General features: G+C 42.3%; 1 protein-coding gene across 1 annotated transcript; it reads right to left on the bottom strand.

Annotated features, from left to right (window-relative positions):
* Positions 1 to 1,101: 1,101 nt before the first annotated feature.
* Positions 1,102 to 26,410, bottom strand: LOC114573966 (serine/threonine-protein phosphatase PP1-beta catalytic subunit). The gene is made up of 8 exons (XM_028606225.1): positions 26,277 to 26,410; positions 8,002 to 8,133; positions 7,660 to 7,890; positions 7,442 to 7,546; positions 6,294 to 6,365; positions 3,154 to 3,305; positions 2,360 to 2,494; positions 1,102 to 1,355 (listed from the first exon to the last, which is right to left on the bottom strand). The coding sequence occupies exons 1-8, from the start codon at positions 26,326 to 26,328 to the stop codon at positions 1,251 to 1,253; spliced, it is 984 nt and encodes a 327-aa protein (XP_028462026.1). The 5' UTR covers positions 26,329 to 26,410; the 3' UTR covers positions 1,102 to 1,250.
* Between the last annotated feature and the right edge of the window lie 1,413 nt (positions 26,411 to 27,823).

The raw sequence follows: 27,823 nt of genomic DNA, 5'->3' as shown, positions 1-27,823 counted from the left end.
CTGTAGGGCCATGATGCTTGAGTTAATTACTTAATGCACCTATACATTACGAATTAAACTTCAATAGTTCAGTATTACTTAATTACCTATAAATTAATGGATCCAACTTAAATTCAGATCAAACTAATTAGTGTATGCCATACACACTGAAGTACTTTTCTGTCTTTAGAATTCAAACAATGACTAAAACACATTTTCTTCGTAGCTGTCGAGAACAAACGAGCGTCCCCAGCTTTCCTTAAAAGCTACCACTAGGTGGGCGCCCGGATAGCTCAGTTGGTAGAGTGGGCGCCCATATACAGAGGTTTACCCCTCGAGGCAGCGGGCCAGGGTTCGACTCCGACCTGCGGCCCTTTGCTGCATGTCATTCCCCCTTCTCTCTCCCCTTTCATGTCTTCTGCTGTCCTGTCAGAAATAAAGGCCGAAAATGCCCAAAAAAATCTTTAAAAAGCCACTAGGTGGCGGTAATACACTTAAACACTTGTTTCCATGTGGAAAAAAATGGCAGAGATTGATATGTGGATGGCAAGGTTGGGAGAAAACAATGTAACAAAATGAAACTATAATGCAAGATAGTTTTGCAACAGGTTGCCTCCAGTCTTTGGTAGGGAGCAACTACTAGCAACCCCCCCCCACCCACCCACCCACACACACACACACACACACACACACACACACACACGGTGTACTTCTATACCCCTTGTGCTGCTTTATACGTCAGGTTTGTGTCACACAGAACTGGAAGAACCACACAGAACAGTCAGATGGATTCATTTCCTGTATTATTTATTGAAAACCCAGCAGTCATCATTATTGCCTGTTGTGTCTGTACAGGCGGGGGGTGGGGGGGGAGTGGGGAGGTGTGGCACACTAAACTAGTTGTCATTCTGTTGTCAAGAAAATTAAAAAGGACAAAAAGACACAAAATGAAAAAAAAAAATACTCTGTGCTACAGAATGACACCCTTGTATTGTTTTGTTGTCATTGAACACTGTTTTTTAAAAATGTTACACAGATGCAGCGAGAAGAAAAAAAAAGCGTTGAGGAAGAAGAAGAGAGTGTGACAAGCGGTTCAGAGGGACATAAGAAGAGAGACAGGTATGGGTGTGTCCTTTCAAATAGTTTGTGTTCGTTTTATTTCCCCCTCTCCGCCAAGTGTTGCTTTTACTTATTTTTTTGGGGTTGTGAAAAGCCAACAGGAGACCATCATCCCTTTCTTGTTATCTGCGTCTTCCTCCCTCCGTCCTTCTTCATCGTTTCTTTGGGGGTTGGGCTGTGCGGGGGGGAGTGATGGGCCGACCCGAGTTCATCCCTCCGTACTGGTACTTGGCTTTCTTCTCAGATGGCTTCAGGATCTAGGACCACACACGGGAATAACAGCGTTTAAATGATAAAATATCAAATCGGTACTGTGTTTATGTTTTTGAAAACAGGCCCAAGGGTCATACTATCAGCGATCAGTGTTTCCCCTGGCTTTGTGGAAGACTTGGGTGCCTCGTATTTGGCGGGCATTTAAAAAAAATGCAATGTATAATAACCCTTTGTGGGGGTTGTTTAGGGTCTCTGTGGTCATTTGGCGTCTCTTTGTAGTCAGGTTTGTGTCCCTTTGTGGTAGTTGTGCGTCTCTTTTTTTCACATTTTGGAGCATTATCATTACCATATCTGTGTCTATGAGGTTGCTAGAGCAGATAGTAAATAAAAAAAAAGAAATTTATAAGCATATATAATAAGCGTAAAGAGAAAATTTGCAAGAAGTCCAACTACAGTCATTAGATCTGAAGAAAGTTTTTTAGTTACATTCATTAGTCTTAGGTGCTGTCCAAAACGGTTCGGGTGCTGCAACCTAAACCTTATACCGACCGGGAAAAACCCTGGTGATGCATCTTTGATCCCACTTTAAGCTACATAGACTTGATCTTTTTCACCACTTTCTAAACTTAGGAAATCCCTCCTATCTGTGCTGATATTTAGGATATTTAGGAGGGCTCCAGAGATAGGCGTCACCAGCTGGCATTTAGACAGAGACATTTCAGAGGAGGAGAGATGTTTTGGGAACGCTTGATAAAAATAAGCTTATTGAATGATAATTTGGGGTCTTATATCATTATTTTTTTTATTTTTGGCAATTTCAAATATAATAGCGTGGCTATAGCCATTATCTGAGAGAAGACGACGCACCCTAACAATATGCATTTCTCAAGACTTTTGGCGTGACATCTTTATCTTTATATATACATATATGTACCTATACACACAAAACCTACATATAACACTCAATAAGTGGTGCTATTTTCTGTATTTGGAGTTTCAGTGCCCGATCACTCGAACACAACCACGTCAGTACTCGTATCTCACATACCTGGAAGGAGCACATCAGGGTTTCATCCACGCTCATCATGCCGCCGGCGTTGTCAAACTCGCCACAGTAGTTGGGAGCCGAGAACAGAGTCACCAGCTGCCGCTTGGCAAAGAACTCATAACCATCTTCCACCACCTGGGGGCGTTCAGACACACAGAACCATCACTCAGTTCTTACATACAGTAGACACCATCCTCTGATATGGGCTTCTTTCAGCAGTTCAGCACTTCCAAACGCCAATATGTAACATTTAAAACACATGTGGCTGTAGGGCTGCACGCTATGAGGAAAATATGCCATTGTGCGATAGCCTAATTTTGCGATGATGACATTATTTGCGATAAATAAACTGATATTAAAGTGTACGCCGTTCCCCAGTTCTGCTGCTTTCGTGTTCTGCTAAAATACAACAAATGGCTTGTTGAATTAAAGGAAATCCTTTCCAACATTCTTTTATTGAACAAATTGAATTTTGAATTGAACATAAAAAGCAGTACTAAAAAAAGTGACAGTTACATTTGCAGTACAAAGTGCAGTTTTCCGACATTTTCTTTCGACTAACACAAAAAAAGTGTGTTTCGCGATGTGTTGCAGCATTTAGTGATACATTGTGCCAGTTGATATCGTGATGATGAAAAAAAAAAAAGCCGATATATTGTGCAGCTATTGTGGCTGTGTTAAACCACAACTGGATGGATGTTTCCAGGAAGCCTGATGAATCCGATTAGTCCCTGTTCTATGTGTTTAAATGGTGGGATAGTGAGAGGATGTGTGTGTGTGTGTGTGTGTTGTACCTGGTGGGCTCTGCAGATGAGGTCCAGGTCGTGGCGGTTGAGGAACTTGCTGACCACATCGGCGCCAAAGGTGAAGGAGACGCCGCGGTCGTTTTCTCCCCAGCCCTGGACGTCTTTATCGGGGTCAGACCACAGCAGGTCACACAGGAGGCCTGGGAGGAAACATTCACAATATTAAAGGCAACTAAAATTTATTTTCATAGTTGATTCATCTGTCAGTTATTTTCTCTATTAGTTGATTAGTTGTTTGGTCTATGATTTTGTTTTATGTGTGATCTATGACAGGGGTGTCGTCGTTGAGCTCAATTTCACTAAGGGCCACACTGGAAAATGAGAATCACACCAAGGGCCAGACATGTAGAGTTTGTTGACATGCTTTTAATCCAAAAAAAAGTAAAAGATCTTTGACTGTATTATTGCGTGTCTCATATAGCTTTCTCACTTACAGTTTGGTTGACATAAAGCCAGCAAAAAAAGTTCCTCAGCCATCATAGAGTTTGGCAAATCAAGTAAAACAATGGATACATTCTAAAAAGTAGGCTACCACACGGTTGACTCACAACAACCTGTTTCACAGGCCTAAATATGCAAACTCACTGGTTCGGAGTCTTTCTGGTTTGGCACACAACTAGGCAGGCCAAAATTTATTGTGAACCTAACTTGATATGCGGGCCGGATCAAAATCTGTGAGGGGTCCAGATGCCCAAGATGACGTCCTTATTTGTCTTGTTTTTATCCACAACTCAAAGATATATTCAGTTTACTGTCACAGAGGAGTGAAGAAACTACAACAATATTCACATTTAAGAAGCTGGAATTGGAGAATTTTGACTCAAACTGATTAATCAATTATCAAAATTGTCAGCTCTACACAATATTAACTATATCTTACCAACCCTTGCTGTCCAGAGAGGTGTTAATGGCTGCATTCACACAGGAGAATGAGACATGATTCATCTCATTCGTCATGTTAGACCTCAAATCTGAGTCCCAGCATTAAACAATGTGCTCTGCTGTTGATCAAGCCTCTCTCAAACTTCTGGAAGTCCCTTTTATGTCACATAAACATACAGTATGCTGGCTAATAAAACACCAACGTTGCCCTATATATTTATACACACACATTCTTCACCTCCACACACTCGGAGTCTCCTTGAAAGACCATAAGAGGATCTGAGAGACAGCGGCTGCTAGGATCTGAACACCGGTTGCCTTATAAGGACAAGAAGGACCAGGTTTAGCGAAGAGGGGGCAAAGACTCTCACTTCCACCGGTTTACTAGGACTTAGAGAAGAGCACAAATCCATCATCAGCTGAGGCTACAAGGAATGGAATCACAGTATCTTCAAATGACCTCATTGTCATAAATAAACATCTCTCCTCCCACAGAATGTGCTTGCAAGTCTCTCTTAAATATCAGCAGATATAGGAGCCATTTCCTAAGTTAGGAAAGTTGATAAATTATTTTACTTCTCGGGCTAAAAGTGGGACCAAACTGCGTCACTCTGAGAATGTATGGCCAGTTAGGGCCGATTTCCCACCCTGAGAAGCTTAATAACTAAGGGCCTAGATTTGTTTTGAACTTAAGCTATCAACATTTAATGTAAAAGGGTGTATTTAGCAGTTTGCGTATCTGGCGCATACAAAGGATTGCAAGTGGATTGGGCTTTGAATAGCCCATAAATCCATAAAAAAAAAAGAAGCCAGGATCGGGCCCGATGGGCATGATCCCGATCCTGTTGATGGGATTGGGCCAATCCTAACGTACAAGCTCTTGTTCACTTGTCTATCGTCAATTAAAGCCCAAATAATTAGCATATTAGTTGATTGACATTCCATGTCATGTCATTTATAAACCAAAAGTGCCAAACATACTTAAGTAAGAGCTTATTAGTTGTGATGAGGTGATGCTTTTCATATGTGATAGTAAACTGAATATCTTTGGGTGTTCCTGTGATGGTCGGCCAGAACAAGCTAATTGAAGAGGTCCCCTTTAGAAAAATGGTGATGGGCATTTTTCACTATTTTCTGATAATTTGCTGACCGAATGATTAATCAAAAAAAATAATTGCCAGATTATTGTAACAACAACAATTGTTATTTGCAACCCTTAAAGGGTTACTACCGTTTTTTTTTCAACCTGGACCCTATGTTCCTATGTTTTTGTGTCTAAGTGACTGATGGAAACAACAATCTTTGACATTGGTCCAGTATTAAGCAGGATTGTTGCAGTTGGCAGTGGTGAAACAAGCTCCAAATTAAGTAAATAGGGCAATTGTCCAGCTTGTATTTACATTAACAAAAGTGCTCGTTTTACCACTGACCGGCTCAGGTTAATATATCTGAAGTGTCTGACAACATTATGGAAAGGATTTCTAAGAAGGTCGACCTTTCTGTTGAAGAGTAAGATCCTTTTTTTAAACATAAAAACATCCGCGAAATTATGTTCTCCAAACCCACCAGACTCCATGTAAATAAACAGTCATTTTAGCATTTTATTTATCGTAAAACACACTTCATTCAAAGTCGGCAGAAACAAAATAAAATTATGAAAATCTGTTTTGGGTCGTCTTTCCACTTTTCCAACCATCACAACTCTAGTTTTGGTTGAAATAAACACATAGTTTACCGATTTACATGTGAAAATATGTTTGCTCTATACACGCTAAAAGTGTAGTTTTTTTTAAATGGAGTCTGGCGGGTTTAGCGCTAGTGACCTCAGAGCTGTTTCTGGTTAAATAGATCTTTAAGAAGGTCTTAAAGAGGTTTTAAAGGCCTATATCTGTAGGGATCCTTTCCATAATGTTGTCAGACACTTAGAATCTGAGCCTTTCAGTGGCAAAATAAAGCACTTTCAGTTGACCAAATTGATGATGCACATTTGCCCCATAGGGTTACATAGCAGCCCGGTCTGTGGGTGCCAGTTACGCTTAATACTGGACCAGTTTCAAAGACTGTTCTAGGTTCAGGTTTAAAAAAATGGTAGTTGCCATTTAATGTCAACCTAAATTAACAACAAATAAAAATGTTTTATTGTAGTCGAACAGTGGAGGAAGAAGTACTTAAGAAGCAATAATACCACGTAAAAACACTCCATTACAATTGGCATACTGTGTGTGCGTGTGTGTGTGTTGACCTACCTGTGTCGGGCACGTCTGTGGGTCTCATGATGCGTCTGATCTGCTCCATAGACTGCAGGTCTGGAGAGAGACCTGTGGGCAACACGATGACACAAAACCATCACCGTGTAAATCGCTGCAGAAATTCCCACCTGTGTCTGGGCAGGTGTTAACACACATCAGTAACACTATGTGCTCTGACCTATTTACTTCATGTCAGATTAGTCAACCAAAAATACCGGCAGCTTATAAAAAAGTTCCTGAACTTTATCTGTCATGCTCCACATCACACGTTAAAAATGAGAAATAGGTTTTGACAGACAGCTCTACAGTGAGCCCTGAGGACAGATATCAAAACAACGGCAGTTGTTCAGCCGCCAATAGGTGACTGAGAGCCGGCAGATGACGCTCCTTACTTAGTTGGGTAGTGGAGTTTAGCCAGAAAAGGTGAGCGTCACGCGGCGCTGACAGTTAAGTTTAGTCGCCAAAAACAAAAGTATTTTGTTTTCGCCGCAAAGTGAACTCTGCTCTTCTGTTTGAAAGCGCTGTGTTTTATGTGGACACTACATTGTGCCATTTCATTTTGAGATTATTTTCCATTGGATATTGAAGTTCATAAATAAGCGTTTTGGCATGCCTGGCCGAGTGGCACTATATCCGTGGTATTGGAAGGGGGGTTTAATTCTTACATGTTTTGTTTCCTTGTGCATGATCAAAAAGCATCCCAGCAGTGTTCTGTGACTCCCATGACTGTTTACACACTTTACAGATAGAGTAGGCCTAGACCACGCTCTATAGTTTACAAAGACCCAACAATTCCAGTAATTCCCCCAAGAGCAAGCATTCAGTGGGACAGTGGGGAGGAAAAACTCCCTATTAGGAAGAAACCTGGGACAGACCCAGGCTCTTGGTAGGTGGTGTCTGAAGGTGCCGGTTGGGGGTGTTATGAACAGTGGCAATAACAGTCACAATAAAGATAATGGATCAGTGACTAGAAATAGTAGTTGCACACTGTCCTGTGACTCCCATGACTGTCCTGGGACAGTCATACACTGTCGTGTGACTCCCAAACACTGTCCCCCCCCGCTTTTTTTTTTGTAACAAATCGCACCCTGCAAACTACCAATCGGATACATGAGTAACGATCACCAGTTTGTCGACATGAATACCTCCGTGACAGCAGAAGATCTTCTCATCCACTATGGCAGCGATGGGCAGGCAGTTGAAGCAGTCGGTGAACGTCTTCCACAGCTTGATGTTGAATCTGCGTTTACCTGCAACCCCAACAAGATAGTGAGTCAGGAGGCCTCATGGCAAAGATACCCAAAATACAGACAACGAAACACTTCGGCTTCTGCGTCGCTACAGGAGAGAAGGGAGCACTCACACTCGTCGTAGAAGCCGTAGATGCGGTTGATGGAGGCACACTCGTGGTTGCCCCGGAGCAGGAAGAAGTTCTCGGGGTATTTGATCTTGTACGCCAGCAGCAGGCAGATGGTCTCCAGGGACTGCTTCCCTCTGTCCACGTAGTCGCCCAGGAACAGGTAGTTGGCCTCTGGAGGGAAGCCGCCGTACTCAAAGAGCCTCAGCAGGTCTGTGTACTGTCCGTGGATATCGCCTGGAGGACGGAGAAGGGGGGCGGCGATGGGTGGAGGAAGGAGGAGCAGGAGGTTAAACGAAAAGACATCCTACAGTTGGGGAGAACAAGGCCAAGCGGGAGGTTACTGACCACAGATTTTGAGCGGAGCCTCCAGCTCCAGAAGGATTGGCTGACTGAGGAAGATCTCCCGGGACTTGATGCAGAGGCCACGCACCTCGGCCTCCGTCATCTGGACAATCTTCCCTGGACGACATCCTCGCACTGGAGGAATGGCATAGAGTTAAAGACTTAGGCATAAGCTGTTCCCTGATTATTATTTTTTTTTTTTGACCGTTGATTGTCACAAAACTGCACACATCATCTCCCATTGGGTGACTTCGCACTAAATACTGAACGGGAGGTAGGGTTTAGTCAACAGGCAGAGGATGGAGATAGCTTGTGTGGGCGTTGTTGATGTTGGGTGCGTTTTAGAGACCACTTCCTGTTGTGTAACTGAGGCAAAGAGAATGGGGTCAAGAAGCATGTAGATCCATGCAGGGATAGGATCTTTCTCTGTTAAAATGGACACAAGACTGTAAAGTCAGAAAAATGAAAAACTTGATAAATGAGGTTAGCTGATTCTTTACTTCATTTGTCAGTTAGTCATGTGGCTGTATGATGACACATGCATTCAATAAATAAAGAACATACAAGACAACATTCCGCCCATCCATTCAAAATATAATTTTATATAGTATTTCATCTTAACCCATTAACAGGGCTGGGTCCCAATAGGATTCCCAAGTTTCCGTTCCCATACCAAAATGATATTTTCAATACCATTACTCTACTTTTTTTCTTCAAAACTCTACTTTTTAACACTTTATGCAAAACATCAACGCACCAATGTTTTGATTTTATCTAAATACAAGCAGCTGTACAAGAACTTTCAAAAACTGCAGTCTTAAATTAGCAAACAGAAAGTATTTATAGGAGGAAATACCCCAATGAAAGAATAAGTAAACATTAGGACTATGAACATGACCAGACATTCAATATTTCAGACACACGACGTCAACATTTCAGTCATTAGCCGAAAAGTATCAAAGGTGGACTAATTGGGGGTATTCGAGCTGAAACAGAAAATGAATCGCAAACCATTTTGACAGTCAATTCATCGTTTAAAGCTTTAGTGCGTAACTTTTTTGATATTAATGAACGTCCGTTACATTCAAGCCATCGCCAAATGAGTTGCTACAAAGCTAATTAAGACTATCAGCTCCACACAACTCTCTCTGGATTTCTCAGTATGGCTATGTTCAGAAAATGGTGTCATCCGACAACTTTCGCGCGCAGAAACTCGAGTGAAGATAATGACCTCTTCTGAAGAGTCCATCATGTTTTTTGGCTACTAGCAACTGTGTGGAGGAGGGGTGGGGGCAGTGTGTAATCACGGAAGGCTTGTATCATGTGGACGCTGCGACTGCATTGTTGTCATTACTTCCTTACTTCCTCATGGAGGTGACAGAAACTACGCACTATAGCTTTAAGTCCGTTTTCAAGCAAAGAAACTAAATATTCTCTGGTTTCAGCTTCTTAAATGTGAGGCTTTGCAGCTTGTAATTGTCTTGTTTGATTGTGATTTTGGAGGTTTTGGACTGTTGGTTGGGCAAAACAAAAACATTTTAAGAGCTGCCATTAGACAGAATTTTAAAAGAAATCGATTAATCCAGAAAATGATCAGCAAATTGAATCGATAATGAATATAATCATTAGTTGCAGCCCTAGACTGAATATAAAGTAAACTATTTATGAACAATATTTCTGCTGGTCAGACGCTTACTGGCCTCTGGAAATGTGTTGATGTCCTAAAATAAATAAAAAAGTATTGCATCTGTACTTAAAGCTGATAAATGCAAACCAGTATTGGCCACAACCCCATATAACTGCCTTTTGAACTTCTCCTGCAGTATTTCCATGTTCTGCCACTGCCCTATACTGTATATCCCCAGTGTGTTGAGTAGCAGCATCACAGACAACTCCTCTTTTTCTCCTGCTTGGTAAACCCCAGAAGTGGGCCAGAGCTGTCAGATGACACCGCAGCAGCACGATGGAAACCCTAGCAGGCGTCAAACGCCACTTAATAGGTAAATCAAATAGACGGGGTGAGAGGGATCCTGCTGCTCCACAGCCAGAGGAGTTTGTTTTTTAAAAAGGAGAAGAAGTGAAGTATGCAAGAGAGTGTGAATGAAAGGTGTTGATTAAGGCTGGCGATCGTTCAAAAATGTTCGATACCGGTACCAATACCGTGACTTCGATACAGGTTCCTAAACAAACCAATTTTATAAAAACAAAAATAAATTACATTGCGGCACAAATCTTTTTATTTATTTTCCAGCTACTAATATAGTATGTGAGCCCCGTCTCTGTGTAACGTAGTTTTTTTCCTGCGTGCCTCTACAACAAACATTATACAGCCAATCACAAACATTATTAGATCTTGGTAGAAGCATGCTGCATACATACTGGCTCACTGACTCCTATGCGAGATTCAACCCTTAGTATTTTAAATGAAGTATTGCATTGAATGACGAGGCATTTTTTGATACTTGATACTTAAGAGGCAATTCAGTCGGTGCCTAAAAAAGTATTGAATTCGGTATCCAGCCCTAGTGTTGCTATGTGATTCCTGCAGCTCTGAAGCTATTTAACATCCAGGTTTAAAGTGCTCATATTATGCTCATTTTCAGGTTCATAATTATATTTTGAGGTTGTACTAGAATAGGTTTATATGGTTTAATTTTCATTAAACACCATATTTTAGTTTTTCACCCTGTGTGTTCAGGTCTCTGTTTTAGCTACAGAGTGAGACATCTCACTGCTGTACCATCTTTGGTGGAAGTCACACATGCGCTAGGTAAGGATCACATGAGCTAGCTGTCTGTTTCTCTAACTTCAGTCAGTACAAGGCAGGATTAGCTGGGAGACTTCTTCTAAACGAGGGCGCACTTCCAACTTTGCGTGGAATACCTGCAGAACAGCGACATGGAAGTAGTTCTTTTGTAGATTATGGTGAACTTGTGTGTGCTGTAGCAGTGTTTTGCCATTGAGAATGAGGGGGCTAACCGCTAGCATGCTAGTGGTTAGCCCGGCATTTCGGCTAATGACGTAGAAAGCAGTGCAGATTTTGAGCAGCTCACCCGGAGACTGAAGGCAGGATACATTCAGAAACACTCAAAACAGCATGGATGGTTTTTTTTTTTCAAAGTTTGTATGCGTATAACACCCCAAATCCCAGAAAAAGTGATTTTTTTTGTTCACAATATGGGCACTTTAAAATGACAACAGTGTGTGCAACATGACTCTGCTATTTCTGCCTGGAAACCTTAGGTGATAGAGACTTGCTCTGCCCATCTGCCTCACCAGACACAACCTGCCATCACACACGCCCCACCTGAACAGGAAGACCAGGGCTATATTTAGACTGTGCAAAGGTACTATTCGCCGGCTCGAATAAACTGAAGCGTCAGCCCAAATTGTGCTGCAAAAACGTAGGATAATCATGCTCTTGAAAATCCTGCAGTGGTTTGGATTGGAAATATAAACACTGTGTATTATTGGTCTTTATGCACGACATATCCCACAGTGAGCGCCAAGGAGCGTCTGGGTTTCCACTGAAATGTGTGTCGACTGTCAAGAGGCTGATTTCACACCCCTCCCTTTCAGCTCTGGGATGAGGCGTTTGCAGGTCTGTGCAGGCTCAGCTGTCAGGCAGCGAGGCCTAAAGCCACGTTTCCATCAAACGCTTTTGCTGTAGTAGCTTTAAAACCGCATGGAACCCGTACGGACATGTGCCTAAGCACTAGATCTGTTCCATCACAGACTCTTAAATGTAAGCGGGGTTATTGCACTGAGAAATGAGCTGAAAAAAAATGATTTACTCCTCACTGCTTCATCCATCTCTCTCTGTATTTCCCTGTATTCACCAATGATGAATACAGGGAAATGAACGTCTGCACCAATCGCGGACTGCAGTTTTTCTGGCTCCACCTTTTAGAGTTGGATCAGAGTGCTGGGTACCCTTCGACAGAGGGATAGCGGGAAAAAAAACAGGACGGGTACCCTCCACAACTTTTGACAAAGGAACGCAAAAATAACAGTTCTAATGTATGAGGAACTGAACCGAACTGCTTGGTGGAAACAGGCTTAATATAGGACAGTCTCCCTTGCCTGGGAAGATCCACTTACATCATATGGTAATGTTAAGACGGAGCCAGGAAAACACACACACAAACACACACACACACACACACACAGTGACCTTGACATCAGATCGTACCGCCACGGGCTTGTGGGGAGGTATCCCGGCATCCTTCACTCTGTCACCACTGCACTGCAGCTCCCCCAGTGAAGAGGAAGGGAGAGATAACGATAGAGAGAGAAGGAACGGGAGGTTGTGGTTCTCTTAATACATCCATGGTTGTACCACATCTGATCACCATGGCAACCGAGCAAGACCAATTTCCAGCCTGGAACAACAAGGTTGTTGCCGCCGCTGCTGCATCTGCCAATTAGCAGGTGAAGTGGCACCTCGGCCAGCCCGCCCCTGCATACTAACACGTAGTCCGCCTGACAACGGAGGCTACACGAGGCCTGCTGCCACGTGCACAGAAAATACTGCAGGTTCAAGTCAGATTCAGGCCTAAAATATAGGGAAAATATTATACGTAAAATGTTTAATTGTTACCAGGGCTCGACAGCAAGGGTTGCCTTTGGCAACCAGATTGAGTCAATTGGCTACCATTTCGTGGCCTGTGGTTGCCCCCTTTGGCAACCACCTGTTAAATATTTGTTGTTTTTATACATAAAAACAAATCAAAACTGGAAAATCTTATTTCAAAAGAAGTCAATAGTTTATTAGGTTGTCTCTGTAAAGATTAAACACTAGCTACGTTCGTGCGCAACACAGCATTTCAGCTGTTTCCACACGCGCGTTTGCAGTGAAAACATACAGGCAACGCAATTTTCTGTTCACGTTAACGGCGCATGTTAAAATCTGGTGCTAATATGGCACCGGTGCCCGGTTTCTATCGGACGGAATAGCAACATGGATTTCGGTGGCTCGTTACGGTGCCACCTAAATGTCTGCGCTGCTGTCTGATGCTCCGAAACAGACGTTAGAGGCAACAGAAGCATCGCTGCATGTCACGCTAGTAAACACTAATAACACGTTACACTTGGCAGCAGGTAGCGTTAGCCTACCGTTAGCCACAGTAGTAGAAGTAGTCACACTGTTACACCGTTTAGCTGTCAGCATTTTAACCATGTTGAATGCAGTCAACACGGTTACAGTGTGACTGTATTTCACTGGAGAGGATTCCAACAGCGGGACGTCCAACAGTCTGCTGCTAAAGCTATGAGCTCAAAGACACAAACTAGCACTTGGTCACCGCTGTTGTCGGAAAAACAACACAGACGGGACTAAATGTTGCGTTTACATAAAACTGGTAAACCTCGTGGTGCATTCAAAGTTAGTGTAAAATACCCTTTGCTCATCTGTTTTTTGTCTTTTAACAGCAAGTTAGTGGTGAAAGAAGTGATTCTTGTTAAAAGTTCTTACATTTTTAATAATCATTTAAATTCCCTCCTTTTTTTTTTTTTGCTGGTCTGAAAGTTTTGTGATCCATTGCACCCCTATTTCAGAGGGATGGGAAATTATAATGCAAGCCATTCACTCATTGTTTCATTAGTCAAATGTGTGGTATAGTTACATAAGAAATTAATTAGGCAATTAGGCGTCACTCAGGTAGCGACACACCAGCTTACACAATCAGATTCTGTTTTAACTGGTTGGCAAAAAGAAATGTGTGAGAACTTCAGGGTGCAATAATGTAACCAGCCTTTGCTGAAAAAAACTCCTTTTTAAATCAGTCTCTCACAAGTCCCCTAACTTTAACTGCAATCCTATATCACTGGAATAGCCCTTTTATTATTTGCAGCAAGAATATGAGCAAAGTGTGTAGAAAAGTTACTCTAGTTTGTATTTTGAATAGCATGGTCTTCGGGTAAAAATGCTAGATTGACATACTGTGCTGTATTCCAACTCTCCTGAAAACAATGGTTCAAGGCATAACAAATGGCTAAAAGCATTACACAAAGCCAGACAACCCAAACAGATGCACCACGTTTAGCAGTTAGTGTCACTGCTTTTTTCCAGTGGCAGCAGTGAGAAAGAATCAGGTCTCTGGCTAAACCAGCTGTTGAGACTGGTGTTCCACGCACATTTCCCAGCTGGTTCCTACGAAAGATGAGTGAAAAGCTCTTCTTTGAGAAAGCTCTCTATTGTTCCGAGTCCTTTCTCCTAATTTGGTCAGGTGCATGTGTGGGTCTGCCTAAGCCTTTAGCTTTTGGGTCTGGTCGCCCTCTGACCTCTTCAGACTTAACGGTGTCCCTTCTCCAGCTAGATCACAACACTGCAAGCAACTATTCTCTCTATTTCTCCTTTCAAACCCCCTTCCCTTCCCTCCCTTTCCTCTTCACGTCTTCATCGTTTAGTTGCATTCTTGACTGAGGCTATACTCCGGGCAATGGCCCTCCTGTGCCTTGCCTTGTGAACCGTGCTGACGTCAAAGGGCAGCTCCCATCCCCCCCCGCCCCCACCCTCCCAGAGTTGTCTTTGCATTCCAGACAGATCACAGACCCCTCAGACTTAAACAGCTCTGGATGTAAGGCGCTTCAGTGCAGCCTGGGATACACACTGGTTAGAGCCTCTGCAAGATGCATTAAAATCTAACAAGTTAAAAAAAAAAATGTAAATGATGGACCTTGGTCTATAGGACTATATGACTAACATGATACCTCACTGGGAAAGCATGCACAGGGAACCACATTTCAACAGATCTAACGCTGAACCAATCACTACCTAATTTAGGACACCCTGCTATTTATGCAACAACTGAACCAATATCCTGCTGTACCTATACTGCAAGTGCTGAGAAAAGAAAATTGGGGCTTCAGCTAATAATGATTATTATTTCCCAAGATCCATGGAAGCAGTAATAGCCAGTTAATACCGTCTTAATGCACTACCGCCCAACACTGCCCACTATCCTGTGTCACAGTGGTTGATCTTTCTAAAGGACAAATGAGCCAGTGTTCCCCGAGTTGAAATCCAGCTGCCTGCTGCCAGTTGCCAAGTTAATTCTCTAAATATGCCCAACCCACCATTGTGCTGCACATTGAAGTTGTTTTAGACAAGTTGAAACACTCTGAACACACAATCAGACTAACATGCTGTCTAGTTTCTAACTAAGTTATGATTGAAGGAAAGTGAAGTGATTGCAAACTACTTGCCAAGGGTCAAGAAGGTAAACTATTTTTCCATTTATTTCAAAGAGCAGAGTTCACTTGACCAGTGTGTGTTAGAGCCAGAGAGACACAGAGAGAGAGAGAGAGAGAGAGAGAGGACATATGTGAATTACAGACAGATTTCTTCTTGAAGGCATTACCATATATGGGCGCTACTGTATGGAGGAAGGAGGAAGTGAGCGAGTCAGTCAGGACAAAGGGGGAGCACTTGAAGACTGTTGTTGTACAGGACAGAGAGAGAGAGAGAGAGAGAGAGAGAGCACAGAGCACAGAGCAAGTGGAGGTCCACAGCGATGCCAAAGGGCTGCGTGAGCCCATTCACATCAACACTGTTACTGTTCACTAGTCTACCACAGCATTATTTATTTATTTATATCATGTTCTATTTTATTCCTGTATTTCAGAGCTGCACAGATGAATCGATTAGTTGTCAACTGTTAAATGAATCGCCAGCTATTTTGATAATCGATATGAAAAAAGATTATCTGATTCCAGCTTGTTAAATTTGAATATTTTCTAGTGTCTTCTCTCCTCTGTGACAGTGAACTGAATATCTTTAACGGGTGGACAAAACAAAACATTTGAGGACGTCATGTTGGGCTTTGGGAAATACTGATCGATATTTTTCACAATTTTCTGTCTTTTTTTAAATGAGTCGAAAGCAATCTACTGCAATCAAACACTTGGTTACGTTGTAACCTTGGTTCTCTGAGTAAAGACTAGTTTTCCAGTCATATTTCTTAATTCAAGTTTTCTTTAAAATAGTGTTAAAATCTCGTCTCGTTCTCATGAACCCAATCTCGTGTCTCATCTCGTGAGCAGAGTGTCTCGTCACACCCCTACTTGGTAGTGAAGTTAAATCACAAGTTCATCAACAACCAATGCGTGCGCTCCCTTCCAGTGCCAAACAGGACGTAGCAAACAACTAGAGCCGGTGTTATTTGTGGTTACTATGGCTAAACGCTAAAGGAGGGCAAGTTGCCGATTTGTAACCCTTCTGAAGCGCAGGCATCCAGCGGGACTTTTACCGGCAGAAAAACACGGACCACCGGGTTCTGCCACCATTCATCTGCATGTACGACAGAACAGAAAATCTGCAAACTTTCCCTTAAAGGTCCCATGACATGGTGCTCTTTGGATGCTTTTATATAGACATTAGTGGTCCCTTAATACTGTATCTGAAGTCTCTTTTATATAGACCTTTGTGGTCCCCTAATACTGTATCTGAAGTCTCTTTTATATAGACCTTAGTGGTCCCTTAATACTGTATCTGAAGTCTCTTTTATATAGACATTAGTGGTCCCTTAATACTGTATCTGAAGTCTCTTTTATATAGACCTTAGTGGTCCCCTAATACTGTATCTGAAGTCTCTTTTATATAGACCTTAGTGGTCCCCTAATACTGTATCTGAAGTCTCTTTTATATAGGCCTTAGTGGTCCCCTAATACTGTATCTGAAGTCTCTTTTATATAGGCCTTAGTGGTCCCCTAATACTGTATCTGAAGTCTCTTTTATATAGGCCTTAGTGGTCCCCTAATACTGTATCTGAAGTCTCTTTTATATAGACCTTAGTGGTCCCCTAATACTGTATCTGAAGTCTCTTTTATATAGACCTTAGTGGTCCCCTAATACTGTATCTGAAGTCTCTTTTATATAGGCCTTAGTGGTCCCCTAATACTGTATCTGAAGTCCAGATCGGCCCATCTGAGCTTTCATTTTCTCAAAGGCAGAGCAGGATACCCAAGGCTCGGTTTACACCCATCACCATTTCTAGCTACTGGGGGACCATAGGCAGGCTGGGGGAACGCATATTAATGTTAAAAAACCTCATAAAATGAAATTTTCATGCCATGGGACCTTTAAGTTACCAGCTAACGCTAGTTGTAGTCATGCAATAAGTGACCCTACAAGATGCCCAGTCTTTACATACGATGACAGTCTTTAACGTTGGATGCGAGATGATTGTCTTTAGATGTGAGATGGTGTCGGACTGAAGTCTTTTTAAAGTCTTCTAGTGGATGGTAGGCATACGTCGCAGGCCCAGAATACCAAAACAATGAGCTAAAAGATGGCTGAAACGCTCCGTAGAGCTGAGGGGAACTTCAGAGTCACGGAAACAAACATACGCAAATAACTCGTAATGGGTCAAGCAGATCCAGGTGTTTTAAGCAGGTATGACATGTGCATGTTTCAGTCACTGCTGCACCAAAAAAAGATGCCCCGTCAGGCCTTTTTTAGTCTCTATTCTTTCCAAGTGGGCGCGAGGCCAATGCTCCCCTCCTCCGTCTAACCCTCTCCCACACAGGGACGATGGAAAACACTGACCCCTCAGTGCAACTCTGGTCGAGGAGAGCGGGAGAGAATCTTAAGGCAGAAGTCCCAACCGCGATGGCATTTGTCTGTGCAGGCTTCGCATTTTCAGAGGACGTTTTGTCTGCCGTTAAGTGCCATGTGTGAATGGCTGTCTTTGTGGGGCTAAAAGAAGGGATGAAACTGAGAAGAGAGAGACTGGGGGAGAAATAAACATAAAGTGTGGGAGAGACGGAGAGGAGAAGCAAACGAGAGAAATCTAGGGAGAAAGTGAAGCTTGAGTGTGGGGGGGGGGACGCAGAAGGCGAGGGAGTGAATAGAAGGAGAGGGGAAAGAGAGGGTTTATGGGAAATGCCTCGCCAGCCAGCTGAAAAGCCTGGGTGAGCTCTGTGCCACGAATGGTGCCAGGGGGTGAACACTCCCCGCCACACAGGCTCCTCCATTGTTGTTTCCATAACAGAATGCCACGCCAGCAGCCTGAACACACCACGCAAGTCAGCAGCAGCCCCTCCGCGGCCGACGAAAACAAGGAGGGTGACACCAACGTGCCATGTATTATAGAGTGTATTTGTCAACTCTTTCAGTTCAGCCTTTGACATCTTACCTGTAGCAAAAAATATCCTAAAATGTTGAGAGATCCTGACCAATCAATCAGACACACACACATCACTTTTTGGAACACTACATTGACTTACATTCCATTCCCGGAGACTTACCCTAACCACTGACCCAAACAAACAGCTTTTCCCAATTGGACAAGCCAGCAATTGACTGGTCTTTAGTCTGAAATGTGTCACCTAAGTCAGGAACACACACACACACACACACACACACACACACACACACACACACACACACACACACACACACACACACACACACACACACACACACACACACACACACACACACACACAAAAACCTCTGGGATACAATATCGTACACTTTTCAATTGAAACTATGTAACCTTTGAAAGAAGAAATTACACAAGCTAACTCTCACGAATGAAATGTTAATCATTTATAAGCAATACAATTCCCCTTTGCTTAATTCAACCCCAGCTCAGGGGTTTTACTGCGACATCCTCACTAGGTCTGGTATGACCAGTAGCTTATGAGGGCTAATGTTGATTTATGTTATTATTATTTTATTATCTTACTGGACTTTTTTTCCCCTTTACATTTGCTGATATTCAGGCTTTAGTCTTCTGCAATAATGATGGCGCATTACTGATATATTAGCATTTGTTCATTTTCTTATTGACTACAGCAAGTAAATTTAATCTTATACATTTTCAAAAATCAATGACATTTTTTCCTTTACTTGTGTAGACACACACTAGAAGTGATAGCACAACCCAGGTACATACGGAAGCAGGGCTCTTGTGTAGGGTTACACCCCAACATAAACTATCAGTCTTTATATTTGATTGACCCTATGCCTGTATCATGCGTTTCTTACATGAAGTGTGTGGGAAGTGGATGCACATTGTCTAAAAACGTGTGCAGATCCACAGTCAGTGACGATTCCATCTCAGGAAACTGGACAGCTCCTAAATAGAGAAATGCCCTTTAGAGAGATTTCATGTACCCATACTGGGTTACAACTTGGCTGGCGTCTTTGCCCATAAACCAAAATGGCTCCAAAATATAACTTTCCATCCTGCCTCCCCCCCTTTCTCTTCGCTGGCTGATGTATGGGGCCATGGTGTGGATTGTGCCGCATAAAGCCTACTGGCCACCTGTGCTGGCGGGCCAGACAGAGGGCCTGTTGTCGCTAAAGCCCGGGCCAGCGTGGGCTTAGCATGGGCATGTTGGGAAAGCTGTAATCGCTGCTTTGCTGGAGCGCAACACTAATGAGGAGGAGAGGGAGGGAGGGAGGGAGGGAGGGAGCCTTTATGGAGAACTCAACAAACAAAAAACGCAGGGAAGGAAAAACTGCTGAGGCATGCTGCCGCTGTCCGTTTTTTAAATGAATACTGTGAAAACTGCGACGTCAGCTCAAATGTGCCGGAACCAACCGGGGTGATTCTGCTGTGAAATATTCAAATCTCAAAACATGCTACTGAGAGTTGAACTAAAACAACATTTCCCACAGTGCCATGCAGTGCTGTGTAATGTGGCGGTGACGGTATTGATCGTTTCTCACCGCAGCGACAGGCACCCCCGGTGATTAGACACCCAAGTATTAGTACTTTTAAGTATTAAGTACTTAATCAACTCCAGGCAGTCATGAATATCTTTTCGTTAGATTAACTAATCGATTAGTTGTCAACTACTAAATTAATCGCCAACTATTTTGATAATCGATTAATCGGAATGATTTTGAAATTTCTCTGATTCCAGCTTGTTAAATGTGAATATTGTTCTAGTTTCTTCTCTCATCTGTGACAGTAAACTGAATATCTTTGAGTTGGGGACAAAACAAGACATTTGAGGACGTCTTCTTGGGCTTTTTGGGAAACTCTGATCCACATTTTCCACCGTTTGCTGACATTTTATAGACCAAACTATTAAAAGAGATGATCAACGGATGAATGGACTAGTTGCAGCCCTACAACAGACGACAGATCCATTCCCCACACTGTGCGATGTGGCCGTGACGGTATCGATGGTGACAGGCCATCACACCCCGGTGATTAGACACCTAACCGCCAATTAATGAGGTTTTCTTAAATCAGCTCCACACTGGAAGAGGCGGTCACAAATACCTTTGCATTGGGATTAAACCCGAGTACTTTTAAAAATAAACTTTGAGCCACCTGATATGCAATGAATCCCACTACAGTAGGCTTCACGTTACTGTGTTAGAGTCCACTGGGACAGGGGGTCTAGGCCCGATGTGAACCAGCGACAGGACTAGACAAGTGGAGCACCTCGGACTACAGAATATTAAAACACACACATAGACATTAGGGATGGGCGGTATGGAGAATATCACAATATTTTTGTCTAAATACCTTGATATCGATATTGCGGCAATATGTAGGGTTGACAATTGGTCTTTAACAAAACATCTTCACACTTAGATTTTAGATAAATAATCATCAGTAATGTGGACATAATGTCTAAGTGGGGAAAAGGTAAATAATAGAACAGTTACAACAGTCTGGTAAGTTCAGAAAAGCACATCACTTACAACCTTTAAAACCAGGGAAAGACAGCACTTATGGTCATATCACGATATTACGATATCCAAAATCTAAGACGATATCTAGTCTCATATCACGATATGGATGTTATATCAATATATTGCCCTCTAATAGACATACAAATGCCATTATATGAATGGCTTTGGTAAGTTCATCTAATACACCATTGTGTTGCTCACCTTTCCAACTCTGACTCACAAGACTCAAGAGACGAGGTCACGAGACAGCGAATGACGAGTCATTGTATTCGGAGTGACAAAGAAAGCTGCCCGCCGAGGCTTCTGTGATTGTAAACCATGTTGTCAGTTGATCAGGTTTAGCCTGTCGGCTACACAACGCGTGTCAACCCCTCCATCAAACAACTGCTGGAGGACACGCGCGCCCCATGGGCGTGTGGGTGTGTGCACTGGTGTGTGTCTTGTGGATGTCCACACACTTCACACTCTAGTGTATACATCTGAAAATGGGTCTCTTATAGAGCTGCAAAGATGAATTAATTATCATACCATTAAATTAATCGCCAACTATTTTGATAATCGATTAATCAGTTTGGGTCATTTTTTGAAAAATCTCTGATTCCAGCTTGTTGAATGTGAATATGTTCTAGTCTCTTCTCTCCTCTGTGACAGTAAACTGAATATCTTTGAGTTGGGGACAAAAACAAGACATTTGAGGACGTCATTTTGGGCTTTGGGTAACACTGATCCACATTTTTTCACAATTTTCTGACATTTTATAGACCAAAAACTAATCAGCTGATCGTAATAAAAAAAACTACACCATCACAGCCCTGCACACAATAGCATTTAGCTCAAACCACAGCCCTAACACAGCTGCTAGCATGTCTTTAGATTCTTAGTACCGTATTGCCCTTTTTACACTCTCCCCCTGTGTGTGTCACCTAAAGGGTAGGCTCATGTCTCCCAGGGACAGCTGTCCCGGTTGACATTTAATAAGAGATCACAGAGCTCTCTCCGTAGGTGCGTCTGTGTGCATGGGTATGTAGATTCCCGACCGGCACCAAAGCTCATTGAAAGAGGGAGAGCTTAACCTCCTATTAAAAGTGGATACGGATCTCATGTCCTACTCTAAAAGAGAAGCTCCCTTTTTTCCCACAGAATGAAAAAAGCACTCCCTGGTGTGGCAAAGTGAAAACCTCCTGAGCTTCTTGGACTGAAAGACAGGGAAATGGCCATTCAGTAAAGGTCTAAATATATAAGCAGGCTGTAGATGTGATCTGGTTAAGTAAACTAAGATGATAAATACCCAAGATTCATCAGTAAAGAATAGCCCGTCAGAGGTCTTTGTGTTGTCGAACGGTCAAGTCTTAAAATAAAATGCAGCCCTTATGAAGATAAACTGATAGCCTACACAAGGAACAGTTGTGAGTTAGGGCTGGGCAATATATCGATATTATATCGTAATAAGAGACTAAATATCGTCTTAGATTTTGGATATTGTAATATGGTGTATTGTGTTGTAAGTGTTCCTGCTTTTAAAAGGCTGCATTACAGTAAAGTGATGTCATTTTCTGAACTTACCAGACTGTTCTAGGTGTTCTATATTACTTGCCTTTACCCACTTAGTCATTATATCCACATTACTGATGATTATTTATCAAAAATCTAGTAGTATAAATATTTTTGTGAAAGCACATATTGTCAACCCTACAATATCGCCAATCAAGGTATTTGGTCAATAATACCGTGATATCTGATTTTCTCTGTGTCCCCCAGCTCTCGACTGAGTGTGTATGTCTGCCTGTGTATGGTCCAAATGTGTGACCTAGTGTCCCAGTTTGCCTTTGTTGTCCTCCTGTGTAACAGGAAACATTAGCTACCTGATATGGTACACGTTGATAACACCTTCTTTTCACAGAAGAGATGAATAACACTACTCCTGCCGTTTGCGAGGAACTATTCAAATGTCAACTTGAGATTTGGCATATCGTGACAGACATTTTTTTCCGAAATTCAATAGACCAAACGACTAATGAGGAAAATAACTGTCGGATTAACGGATATTGAAAATAACCATTAACCGACGCACTTTGATCAGACAATTGCTGACCTTAATCTAAAGGTTTGCAAACATGAACAATAAAAGTATTAAGAATAATGCAACACGGGCGCCCGGATAGCTCAGTTAGAGCGGGCGCCCATATATAGAGGTTTACTCCTCGGCGCAACGGGCCGTGGGTTCGACTCCGACCTGTGGCCCTTTGCTGCCTGTCATTCCCCCTCTCTCGCTCGCTCTCTCTCTCTCTCTCTCCCCCCTTTCATGTCAGCTGTCCTGTCAAAGAAAGGCCTAAAGGCCTTTTTATAGTTGTGCGTCGAATCGACGGCGCTGTGCCCAGCGGAGACGCAGACCCCTTTGCGTCTACGCCGTAGCCTGACGTGCACCTCTCGAAATATGTAACTACACGTTGCGGCGACGCACGTAGCTCGGCCGTGGCTTGGCAGTGTTGCATTTCCCCCGACTCATTTCCTGGTTCTCCTTCTCCATAAACAACATGAAATCAAGGAGAGGGTTCACTTTTCCTGCTCCATATTTCCCACTGTGGTCAGAAAGCACAGAGGAGACACTTTGTTTCTCTCGCTATGACTCTAGAGTCGCTACTCGCTACGCGCTCCGAAGGTAATCGCCGGCACTCTCTCACTTCTCTCTACCACACACTCCCCACACACACACATGCGGCTCGACGCACACACCAGCACACAAGTATAAACGTCAGGCCACTTTTTAAGGCTACGGCGAGAGCTCTGCGTGGAGCCGACGCACAACTATAAAAAAGCCTTTAAAATGCCCCAAAAAAAGAATAATGCAACATCTGATCACCTACAGTATCAAAGGGCACCTGCTGATGAAGATTAAAATGTTTTGTGGTCCTAAAGCTCCAGAACAGACGATTAAATGTGGAGATTGTTCTGTCAAATACTTTTGTCGGTTTAAGCACATTTTGTTTTAAGTTCTTGAAAGGCTTGTGTTTGGACATTTAGCATTTGAGAACTTTTGCAGAAAAAGGTGATTATAAATACATTGCTCAAACTAAGGTATTCCAGAGGAAAAACCAGGGAAAGAGAAAGTAGCTGAAAGAAGATGGATGGTTGGATATATTCACAGCTCACATCTGGAAAGCCTTTGGAGGCCAGAACCCTTCAATTTCCTCCACTGAAGTTTCCTCGCCGCCGCACAAAAAAAGCAACTAAATATACAGCCAGCTAACTAGCTATACAGTAATGCCCTGCCCAGCTGACAATACAGGCTCACATTACTGTCACACACACACACAATATCCAGGTGATTAGGTTATACTGACATGTTGCTCCACACTGTGCTCATTCATTAGCATACGCTGCCAAACTGTGTGTGATTTTTCTTTTCTTTTTTTTAGGCCACTGAACGAATCTGCGTGTGACGACAATCGACCATGAGTGTTTGTTCACCGCTGCCCTCGGCTGTCCACATGATGACCGAAGACACAGAGGGACAACTGTCTCAAGAGAACGAAAGGCAAGAGAAAAGACAGATAAGACGGAGCAGCTCCGTTACGTTCTGTCAGGAGCCCTTATTTAGCTCTGCTAAGAATCCACCGATACCCCAACACATAACAGTCTTCAAAAAGGACTCCAAACGACCCAAACTATATCCAAACATGTGGGCGTCGACCCAATCCACACTGGTTTTTCGAGGCCAAATGCTGATGCCGATTATTAGTAGTTAATGGAACAGATATTTTAAACCGAAACAATTTAACTGTACAGTAAAAACTGAATATCTTTTAGTCAAAATGAATAATTTGGAATGTTACAAACTCCAACACAAAAGTTTGTTTAAATGCTTTAAGCAATTATTGAATAAAACTGAAACTTTAAACTTAATACACAGTCAAAAAAAATGAATAATAAAAAACTTAAATAGCTTCCTGAAGTTTTAAAGTGCTGACAGTTTGCTTGCAGGTGTTGCAGACTGCTAACAGCTGTAGCGGAGCCAAAGTAGCGCACTTTTTAATTCATTAAAAAAAAGGTGCTGTAGGTAGGATTGGGAAGATCCAGGACTTAGCCAAAAAATTTGAACATTGACAACTTCTCAGTCCCTTCCCTCCTTTCTGCTAAAGCCTGAAACTGTCTCCTAAGCCCCTCCCCCCACAAGGGAGAATGAATGCGTGCGCATGAGCAGTGACTGATGAGCAGTGATTGACACGCAGTTCTTTTTTTTAAATGACCTGCTTCATGTAGTTCTACTGGAACATAGGGTCAGTTTCAGCAAATATGACAGAAAGTTAGTTTTATAAGTCTTACCTACTGCACCTTTAACCTGATCGGTTATCGGTCAAATAAAACACAGATACAGATAATCTGCAAATTGCCAAACATCGGCCCAGATGATCAGCCAGGCCAACAATTGATCGATCTCTACAAAGCACGCGTCTTAGCTACCCGAGTAGACAGAAACACATTACAGGCCTTTTTCTGATCTATTGTCATCCACCGCTAAACTGGGAACGCTTCTTCTTTTACTGCTGATGATCAAATGTTGTTGTTGTTTTACTTAATTTACTTTACTTTAGAACAGGAGATTATCTGCAAACAGTAGTTCATGTTAAAACCTTTGAGGGATACAAGCTTAAATATGTACTGTTTAACAGAAATAATGGCAACTTTTAAAGATGAATCATGGGCAAAACAAACTTTGTTTTGAAATGCTGACAGGGTACAAACTTTGCAGGTCTATTTAAAGTGGCATATCATCAAGGCATGTGGCTTGTGTAAACATAACATTCAGCAATATTCCATATATATATATATAACACCATAATAACCATGTAACGCGCCTTCTCTTGTCAACTGAGAAATCCTATGCCAAATCCCATTTGAAAACTTGACATTTTTTTCTTACGATTGTGGGCAAACGATTAATATGCATACCAGAATCAGGATTTCAGATGTCTTCAGAGACAGACACTTGTGCTGACATTTTCGGCATATTTAATTCACCAAGCTTCACTTTGTTTATAAAAAAGATAACGGATATACACCCACAAGCTCCCGCCCGCCATGGTGTACTTTGTTGTGAAAAGCTTGGGGGGGAATATAGAAGAGCCGGGTTTTTTATTATTATTTTCTATAGTAAACGCCTTTTAGCTAGAGTTTTATGTGGTACATGCCAAAGTGATGACATATCTAATGGTGCAATACAAGTAACGCTAGCGTTGTTGCGACATTAATCAAGGCTACAATCATTTTCTATAGATAGTTTAAAGGTAGGTCTGTCTGGTGTTCTCTCCCATACTCGACCTAACGGGGGGCGGGGGGGTAGCCTACAAACAACAGTCCTCGAACTACAACTTTTGGTACCGTTCAATCGCGAATTCACACTTTAACACTGACAACATTTGTGAAAAGTCTCACGTGCCATTAGGTATGATTTCATCCCTAACATACGGGACGAGTCCTGTTCACTCTTACAACGGGATACTCTAAAGCGGGCCTTTCTCTTGTCCGACTCTTGTCAAAACCGAACCGAAATTGTTATTGAGGGGTCTAAAGCCGCAAACAAAGAGATGATATAAATGTAGTGTGGCTGCGAACTCACCCTCCAAAAGCCTGGAAATCAGCGAGTCGACGTCCAACTCCCCCTCCGCCATTTCTGTAGCTAGCAACTCAGCCCGCCGCAGTCCAGAGCAGGCAGGGCAGGCAGGGCAGGCACCGCCTCACTGCACAGAAACGCACCGCCAACCTCCTCCCACTCACAGGCCTCCCGTTTAGGAATATTAGGATGCATTCACAGGCCCCTCGGATACTCTAGCTTCCATCACAAAACGGTGAAAAGTGGGGGAGATTTTAATCAGCCATAAAGGACAACATTACCAGTGTTTTTCAAGTGATAGTTATACCCTGAAATGTATCTACTGTAATCTAAAACTTTCAACCGCATCTCACAATCTTCATCGCCGGAAGGCATGTGTAACATTTTAGATATCTGGATTTTTTTTCCTTTATGTATACAGCCATTGCAAAATCAATTACCAGACTATTTCCAAGTATTCATATCCTCAACTTTAACTATATTTCCAACAGTATGCTAACAAACAATGTAACATTCACATGATAGATGAATGTTACCCCACCATTATGAATTAGAATCAGTGAATACATGGCTGAATCACAGAGTTCATCAGGACCAGAGGTCTTTCTCAGCATACGCTTAGCATTTAAAAGTAACTAAGGGGTCGGACCACCTATCTGCATTACTTCAAACTGTGGCACCATGTTTCTGTGAGACAAACAGGAGGACAACATTGACACTCAATACAAAAATGCAATGGACAATTCCCACCATTATAACAGCATTTTGTTTTCTCAACTCGTTATTATGATTTCCGACAGTACCTGAAGGCGTCAGTACAGCCAGGGCTTTTGCAGGTTACTGTAATATTTCAATAAAAATATATTTAAAAAGTGTGTGTGTGTGTGTGTGTATATATATATATATATATATATATATATATATATATATATATATATATATATATATATATAGATGCTGATTTATTCTCTTACAGCGCCCTCTTCTGGTTAGAATGTGAATTTCATGAGTGAAGTTTTTGATGCATTGTTTTTTAAGACTATTTTATGATTTTATTCAGTTGGACAAATACATTACAGATCAAATAATAATGACTAAAAAGAGGTAGAAGAGACCTGCATGTTTATTGGCACTACTTTGCCAATGACAAGGCCTGGAAAACAGATCTCTGCGTAGGCCAGCCGCCGGGGGATCCAGACTTACACTGTCTCCAGGTTATGACTGAAGCAAGAAGTTATGCTATTGCCTCTCCCGCTCACAAACTATATTCTTGTGTGGCTTTCAAGTGCGTCATCTGGGTATTTCCGCACTGTTTTGAGTGGGTGGTGACAAGTTGCACTGCAGAGGAAAAGCAAAAGGGGCGCAGCTGCGTCAAGCTAGCCAGAGGACAACACCGGAAACAGACGACTGTTTCCTTCAAAATAATAGCAAAGTTGCCGTTAAAAACCCATGTAACCATTATTATTACATAATTAATTAATAAAACTATCTAATTAAATGTTTTGCTATTACTACTAAATGTACGCACATTTATGTATAAGTGTCATCATAAA

Source organism: Perca flavescens, chromosome 19, assembly GCF_004354835.1.
Source record: "Perca flavescens isolate YP-PL-M2 chromosome 19, PFLA_1.0, whole genome shotgun sequence".
Taxonomy (NCBI): domain Eukaryota; kingdom Metazoa; phylum Chordata; class Actinopteri; order Perciformes; family Percidae; genus Perca; species Perca flavescens.
Note: the sequence above shows the minus strand (reverse complement) of the source record. Positions and strands in the feature narration are given on the sequence as shown.

What these genes read in the sequence shown, in the direction of transcription:
- LOC114573966 (XM_028606225.1), bottom strand. Translation starts at nt 26,328, where the DNA reads ATGGCGGAGGGGGAGTTGGACGTCGACTCGCTGATTTCCAGGCTTTTG. An exon ending in GATCTTCTGCTGTCACGGAG is followed by an intron (nt 6,366 to 7,441) that starts GTATTCATGTCG and finishes TGTTGCCCACAG; the next exon opens with GTCTCTCTCCAGACCTGCAG. An exon ending in TCATCTGCAGAGCCCACCAG is followed by an intron (nt 2,495 to 3,153) that starts GTACAACACACA and finishes GAACGCCCCCAG; the next exon opens with GTGGTGGAAGATGGTTATGA.